General features: G+C 35.5%; 1 protein-coding gene across 7 annotated transcripts in view; it reads right to left on the reverse strand.

The window, feature by feature from the left end:
• The window catches only part of TMEM87A (transmembrane protein 87A), a 57,291-nt gene that overhangs the window by 3,818 nt on the left and 45,640 nt on the right, over positions 1-7,833 (reverse strand). For 5 of the 7 annotated variants that reach the window (XM_017516296.2, XM_017516300.2, XM_017516297.2 and 2 more), the window contains 4 exons: positions 6,410-6,483; positions 5,924-5,985; positions 4,369-4,424; positions 3,827-3,857 (listed from right to left, as the gene is read on the reverse strand). In XM_017516296.2, coding sequence (XP_017371785.1) covers positions 3,827-3,857; positions 4,369-4,424; positions 5,924-5,985; positions 6,410-6,483 — 223 coding nt within the window. The remainder of the gene's footprint in view (positions 1-3,826; positions 3,858-4,368; positions 4,425-5,923; positions 5,986-6,409; positions 6,484-7,833) is intronic. The other 2 variants (XM_037734165.1, XM_037734167.1) reach the window with 1 other exon arrangement.

The following is a 7,833-nucleotide window of genomic DNA, read 5'->3' on the forward strand; positions in this document are numbered from 1 at the left end:
ATGCACTGAAACCAACACAAAGAATTAAGGAAAATAGAGAATCAGACAAACATGGGCCAAACAAAGGAGTAAGATAAATCTCTGGAAACCAACCCCAATGAAACAGAGGTATAGGAAATATTTGAAAGAGAATGCTAAATAACTATCATGAAGATGTTCAACAAACTCAGGAAAACAATACATGAACAAAGTGAGAATTTCGACAAAAATATAAAAAATCTTTCTAAAAATATTCCAACAAATTGGAAAACCTAGAAAAAATACATAATTCCTAGAAGCGTACAACCTACCAAGACTGAATCATCAAAGAATAGAAAATCTGGAAAAAGAAAAAAAAAACAAAACAAAACACAACCTGATAAGACCCACAACAAGAAAGAAAATTCCATCAGTAATCAAAAACATCCCAACAAAAAAGCAGCTGAGGACCAGAAGGCTTCTTTGATTGAGGCCTACCAAATTTTTAAAGACAAAGTAACACGAATTCTTCTTAAACTTTTCCAAAATAACTGAAGCGGAAAAATTTATTTGGAAGGAACTTACAAACTTATTCTATGAGTCCAGTATTACCCTAATGCCAAAGCCAAACAAAGACATGACAAGAAGAGAAAATAACAGGCCAATATCTTTGATGAGCACAGATGCAAAAATCTTCAATGAAATACCAGAAAACAGAATTCAATGACATATTAAAAGAAGCATACACTATGACCAAGTGGAACCAAATAGGAAGCCCAGAAATAAAACTACACATATATGGTCAACTGGTCTTCGAAAAGATAAACAACATTACACAGTGGGGAAACTGATAGTTTCCTCAACAAATGGTGCTAAAAAAAACTAAATATTCGCATGAGAAAGAATGAAAGTAACTCATCTTCACTATATACAAAAATCAATTCAAAACAGATCAAAGACTTAGACAACTCAAACAAATTAAAGAATTAGACATAAGATCTGAAACCACAAGAAATCATTGCCAAGGCCAATTTCAAGCTTACCTGAAACTTCCTAGAAGACAACATAAGCTTCTTGAAATTGGCCTTGGCAATGACTTCTTAGCTATGACACCAAAAGCACAAAGCAACAAGAGCAAAACAGACCAATGGGACTACATCAAACTAAAAAGCTTCTGCAGAGCAAGGGAAGCACACAACAGACTGAAAGGCAACCTATAGAAGTGGAGAAAATATTTGCATACCACATACAGTCATGGATCACTTAATGACAGGGATACATTCTGAGAAAGGTATCATTAGGCAATTTCATAGTTGTGTAAACTTCACAGAGTATACTTACACAAATTTAGATGTTATACACCCTACTATGTATGTACCTTGGCCATATGGTATAAGCCTATTGCTCTAGGCAAAAAAAACCTGTACAGCATGTTACTGTACTGAATACCAAAGGCAACTGGAACACAATGGTAAGTATTTGGATATCTAAAGATATCTAAACGTTGAAAAAGTACAGTAAAAATACAGTATTATTATCTTATGGGTCCACTGTCATATATGTGGTCTGTTGCTGACTGAAATGTGGCATATGACTATATCTGATAAGGGTTAATACCCAAAATACATAAGAAACCCCTACAATTCAACAGCAAAAATATCAACTAACCTGATTAAAAACTGGGCCAGGGACCAGAATAGACATTTCTTATAAGAGGGCATCCAAGTGGTTGACAGGTATATTTAAAAATGCTTATCATCACTATCATCAGAGAAATGCAAACCAAAACCACAAGGTATCATCTCACACCTATTAGGATGGCTATTATCAAAAATCAAAAAGTAGCAAATGTTGGCAAAGAAAGAAATTCGAACCCCTGTGCATTGCTGACGGAAATGTAAAATAGTGTAATCACTACAGAAAAAAAGCACGAAAGCGCCTCAAAAAATTTAAATAACAACTACCATATAATCCAGTAATACCACTTTTACATATATACATAAAAGAAATGAAGCATGACCTCAAAGAAAAATGTGTACTCCCAAGTTCACTGCAACATGACTCACAATAGCCTAGATACAAAAATAATGCAAGTGTTCACTGACAGATAAATGGACGAAGACAACATGTTATATATACACAATGGAATACTAGTCAGCCTTAAAGAGGAAGGAAATTTTTACACATGCTACAACTTAACTAAATTTTGAAGACATTATGCTAAGTGAAATAAGCAAGCCACAGGAAGACAAATACTGTATGATTCTACTGATGAAAGTTATCTAAAATAGAACTCACAAGCAGAAAGTAGAATGGTAAATACCAGGGGCTGGGGGAGAGGAAAAGGAAAAGTTGCTATCAACAGGTATAAAATTTCAGTTAAACAAGATGAAAATGTCCTAGAGATGTGCTGTACAACATTGTGCTTATACATAACAATAATGTAATGTACACTGAAGCAATTAAGAGGGTAGATTTCATTGTTATGTTTTCTTACACAATAAAGCCTTATGTATACTTTAAAAATCTTGCAGTTTTTTCAGAGGAAAATATGAACAGATGGCTGAATTCAGTGCCCCCAAACTACCATAGTAAACTTGCATTCCTATGAAGGGCACAATCAGGTTTCACTTAATCAGCCCTCTCTGGTTATAGCAGCTCATGAAGAACTGAAGTCAAAGGGAAGCCCTAAAGGCGAATAATTAGCAGAGGAGACCTCAAGAGGGAGATGTGGGAACAGCAGAATATACCACCGAAAGCAAAGTGTTATGTAGATAGGTTCAAATCTAAATGGTAGAGTTTTCAATTATATCAATGCACAGAACAGCTAAAAAATTTTGATACTGTAATATGATATGTCAAATATCATGTCAGTGGGAAATGAACAAATCAATTTTAGCAGCCAATTCAACACAATGAATCAGAATCAGGCAAAAGGCTTCCTGAAATTAAAAAAAAAAAAAAAAAATTCTAGAGTGACCTAATATTCAGAACATGTCCAGAACTAGTTTCCATGAACTCAGGCCACAATTCTTTTTTTTTTTGAGATGGGTTCTCACTCTTTCACCCAGGCTACAGTGGCATGATCTTGGCTCACTGCAACCTCCACCTCCAGGGCTCAAGTGATCCTCCTAAGTAGGCCTTCCAAGTAGCCAGGACTACAGGTGTGCACCACCATGTCCGGCTAATTTTGGTATGTTTTGTAGAGATGGGGTTTCACCATGTTGCCCAGGTTGGTCTCAAACTTCTGATCTCAAGTGTTCCTTCTGTCTCAGCCTCCTGAGGTGCTGGGATTATAGGCATGAGCCACTGCACCTGGCCCACAATTCTAATGTAAGACTTCATGTGAAGTCTTCTAGATTAACTGTATGGAGGCAAAGTAAAAGATTAAAAACATAAATATTAGAGGTACTATTATAATCCCTACTATCTGAAGAAGTAGTAACACAGATAATATTAAATAGCAGGTAACAATTTATATTTTGTTTTGGTCCACTATATTCCTTTCTCAATATTTTTCCTTATTATTTTTGCTAACATCAGATTAGGGTTAAATTTGCATTTCTTACAGACAAAAGTACTAGATGGTGGAGAATACTGTATTTGCTACCAAATTTAAACAAAAATATTCTGAAGTCTGACCATGTAACTTAAAAAAATGGAACATATATAGACAGATGCAAAAAAAGGAAAGATTCTTCAATGTTTGAAATCTATTAGTATTTCTATTCTTATCTTTTTCAACTATATAAACTTTAGTTTTCAGGCCATTACTGAGTCAGTAAGTAGAATCTCTCTGAACAGACGATTCATGACTTTTTATTTAGTTACCAGATAAACAATTTATGCACATGATTTGAGTACTAACCTCATCTGAATCGAGAAGGGCTGGAAGTGCTCTGCAGAGAGAGAAAAATACTAAATTGAACAATGTAAAACAAAGCCATAAATGGTTCATAAAAAAAACACTGGAATAATTAATGCAATTTAAAGCTTTTTTATAATTATCTAAGATTTGCATTTTATTAATGGCCCTTTTAGGGAAAAAAAAGCAAATACAATAACCAACAGCTACAGAAATTGTATAGAAAAAAAAACCAAAACATGTTTTGCAATGCGACAGGACCAATATTTCATTAAAATTATGGCCCTGGAAAGGAACTAAAAAATTTCAAAACGATTATCCCATTCATTTTAAGATCTACTACATAGCCAAATCTTTCTAAGCAGACATGTCATCTGAATGAATAAACCCAATTATTTTTGTTTGCAGATTATTACTATTCTTTTAATTATTTTTCAGTATCTTGTATTCTCATGAGTATGCTCTTTAACTTGCTCATTTAAAATAATAACAAAGTGGTACTAACTTTGAAATAGGATTCTTGTGGTAATCATTCAAAAACTTACACATCTGTCACAGAAGAAGGAACATTCTCTTCTACCCACTTCAAATCATCTTCCTGCTGGGAACACACAAATTTTAGCTAGTCGTTACTAAAATGCACCATGTAACACATCTCAAGTAAGGACATAAAGGTCTTAAATCTTGTCTTTCGTAATTCTGTAGTAGTACATTCACAAATGGGACTGCTGATAGAAAAGTCAAATATTTTAATTTTTAAAAACTTAAAAAAAAAAAACCCTTTGACCAACATCTCCCCAATTCTCCCACAGCCCTTGGTAACCACCACTCAACCCTCTGGTTCTAGAATTTCAACTTTTTTAGGTTCGACATAAGTGAGATCATGTGGTATTTGTCTTTCTGTGCCTGGCTTACTTTGCTTAACACAGTATCTTCTAGGCTTCTTCGCACTGTCGTGAATGACAAGATTTCCTTCTCTTCTGTGTCTAAATAGTATTCCACTGTATATCTAAATACACCACATTTTCCTTATCCATTCATCTATTGATGGACATGCAGGTTGATTCTGTATCTTGGCTACTGTGAATAATGCTGCAATGAACATGAGAGTGGAGTGCAAGTTATCCGTGACATAGTGATTTCATTTCCTTTAGATATATACCCAATAACATAAATGCTGTCATAAGGTAGTTCTATTTTTAATTTTGAGGAACCTCCATACTATTTTCCGTAATGGCTATACAAACTTACATTCCTATCAACAGTGTACGAGGGTTCCCTTTTCTTACATAACCTTACCAACACTTGTTATTTCTTCTTTTTGATAAATGCCATTCAGGGCCGGGCGCAGGGACTCACGCCTGTAATCCCAGCACTTTGGGAGGCAGAGGCGGGAGGATCACGAGGTCAAGAGATCGAGACCATCCTGGCCAACATGGAGAAACCCCGTCTCTACTAAAAAAATACAAAAATTAGCTGGGCCTGGTGGCACGTGCCTATAATCCCAGCTACTCAGGAGGCTGAGGCAGGAGAATTGCTTGAACCTGGGAGGCGTAGGTTGCAGTGAGCCAAGATTGTGTCACTGCACTCCAGCCTGACGCCTGGCAACACAGCAAGACTCTGTCTGAAAAAAAAAAATGGTGTGAGGTGTTTTCATTTGCATTTCCCTAATGATTAGTAATGACGAAAATATTTTCATATACTTACTGGCCGTTTGTAGGTCATATGTTAAGAAATGTATATTCAGGTCCTTTGCCCATTTTTAAACTGAGTTATTTGTTTTCTTGCTATTGAGTTGAGTTCCTTATATAAACTGGATATTAACCCCTTAACAGACGCAAGGTTTGCAAATGTTTTCTCCCATTCTGTAGGTTGTCTTTTCACTCTGTTAATTGTTTCCTTTGCTGTGCAGAAGTTTTATAGTTTGATGTACTCTCACTTCTCTATTTTTGCTTTGTTTCCTTTGCTTTTGGGGTCATATACAAAAAATCACTGCCAAGACCAATGTCATGAAGCTTTCCTCCTATTTTCTTCTAGTAGTTCTACTGAGGGCTGGAAGATGAGGCAAAGAACAAAGAATAATGGAAAAGTCATACTTACTGCTTTGCTAACTTTACTATTTCCATTGGGTTCTTGTTTGGTACTTCTCATTTTCATTCCTTCTGTAGTAGAAAATAAATGTACACTGGTTAACTTTGTGAACAGACCAACAATGACTGCAAAATGGATCCAGAACTTTTTTTTTCTTTTTTTAAATTAAAAGCCCCGAGGTTACATCTTTATCATAGTTTTATTTTAGAGCTTGCTAACACTTGTGAAGTATACAACAGATGTTTCTCCATCTTTACATGTACGCTAGAAATTTCAAAGCAAAATTTTTAGCTCACTTCTAGCAAGTAAAATAGATACTTAATGTGCAATTACTTACTAAATTTACCATGGCTTCATCTTAAGATTCACACCCTTATTTTCTTTACCCTAACTTCATCCCATACTAAATATGGGAACAATACAGTTATAAAATAAGTAATGTACTTATATAAAAAGATATTTAAAGTACTAATAAAAGGTGAATTTTATCACTACCAAAGCTTTCTTTCAGCATAGGTTCCTTTTGTTCATCCTCCTCCTCTTCCTCAGACAATGGTGAAAAGGCAAACCTAACAGAACCAAAGTAGAACAGAAGGAAAAAATTAGTGAACTTCAAGAACTGCCATACTATTTGCATTTTACAAAACTAATTATTGACACTGCAATTACAGTAATTAATTAAATCAGTTTAATAATAAAATTTCTTCCCTGTCTGAAAGCTCTTAATTGCCTATATTAGCAAGAGAGAAGCAGGACAGTATCATTGTATTTATGAGTGCACATTGAGCTAGAACACTACCTTTGACATTAGACTAGTTACTTAATCTGCCTGTACCCAGTTCCCTAATCTGTAAATAAGGGGATAATAAAACATTACTCATAGGGGTGCTTTGTAAAAAAGTAAGTCATTATAAATAAGGTGCTTAGAACAATATCTGTTACATTTAGCAGGCATTCAACAAATGTTCATTCTTATGTATCAAACAGAGTTAGGTAAATTCTCATCTAATTTAAAATCGCAGCCTTCAAACTGGGTGTTAAGAGAAGGGAGGCCTATTCCAGGTAATTAAAAATTTCAGTTTACAAGTGGGGAGCTCAGAAGACGAAGGCCTGATCTGGTGTATCTCAGAAGCCTTTCCTTAACAATTTCCAAGAGATTCAGCAAAGCAGACAGGTAATTCCTGGAATGCTTTAGCTTTGACCTCACTCTATACTGCCCATTTTATTGTTGCCTACTATTTTCATTCTACCTTGTTTTTAAATTTCCCTTATATGATCAAAATTCTTAATAAACTAGGAATAGAAGGGAACATATATAAATTGTTAAAGGGTAACAAATTCCATGGTAAATATCATAGTTGATGATATATGAGAAGCATTTGATGTCAGAGTAAAAATGATAAGGCCCATTGTCATTGACTCTATTCACTATTATACACAAGGGCTTAGCCAAACTAATAACATACGAATCAAACAGACGCAGGAAGATTATATGGCAAGAAAGGAAGAACATAATGATTACTTTAGACAAAAACCTATCTGAAGAGAAAGTGTGGAAGTTATCAGAACAATATAGCAACAGGAAGGTTGCAGGGTATGATATATATCAGAGAGGCTGGGGCTGGGCGCAGTGGCTCATGCCTGTAATCCCAACACTCTGGGAGGCCGAGGTGGGTGGATCACGAGGTCAAGAGACCGAGACCATCCTGGCCAACATGGTGAAACCCTGTCTCTACTAAAAACATGAAAAATTAGCCAGGCGTGGTGGCACATGCCTGTAATTCCAGCTACTTGGGAGGCTGAGACATGAGAATCGCTTGAACCAAGGAGGCGGAGGTTGTGGTGAGCCGAGAATGCCCCATTGCACTCCAGCCTGGGCAGTAGGAGTGAAACTCCGTCTCAATTAAAAAAAAAAAAAA

Source organism: Cebus imitator, unplaced genomic scaffold (genome assembly GCF_001604975.1).
Source record: "Cebus imitator isolate Cc_AM_T3 unplaced genomic scaffold, Cebus_imitator-1.0 Scaffold579, whole genome shotgun sequence".
NCBI classification, from domain to species: domain Eukaryota; kingdom Metazoa; phylum Chordata; class Mammalia; order Primates; family Cebidae; genus Cebus; species Cebus imitator.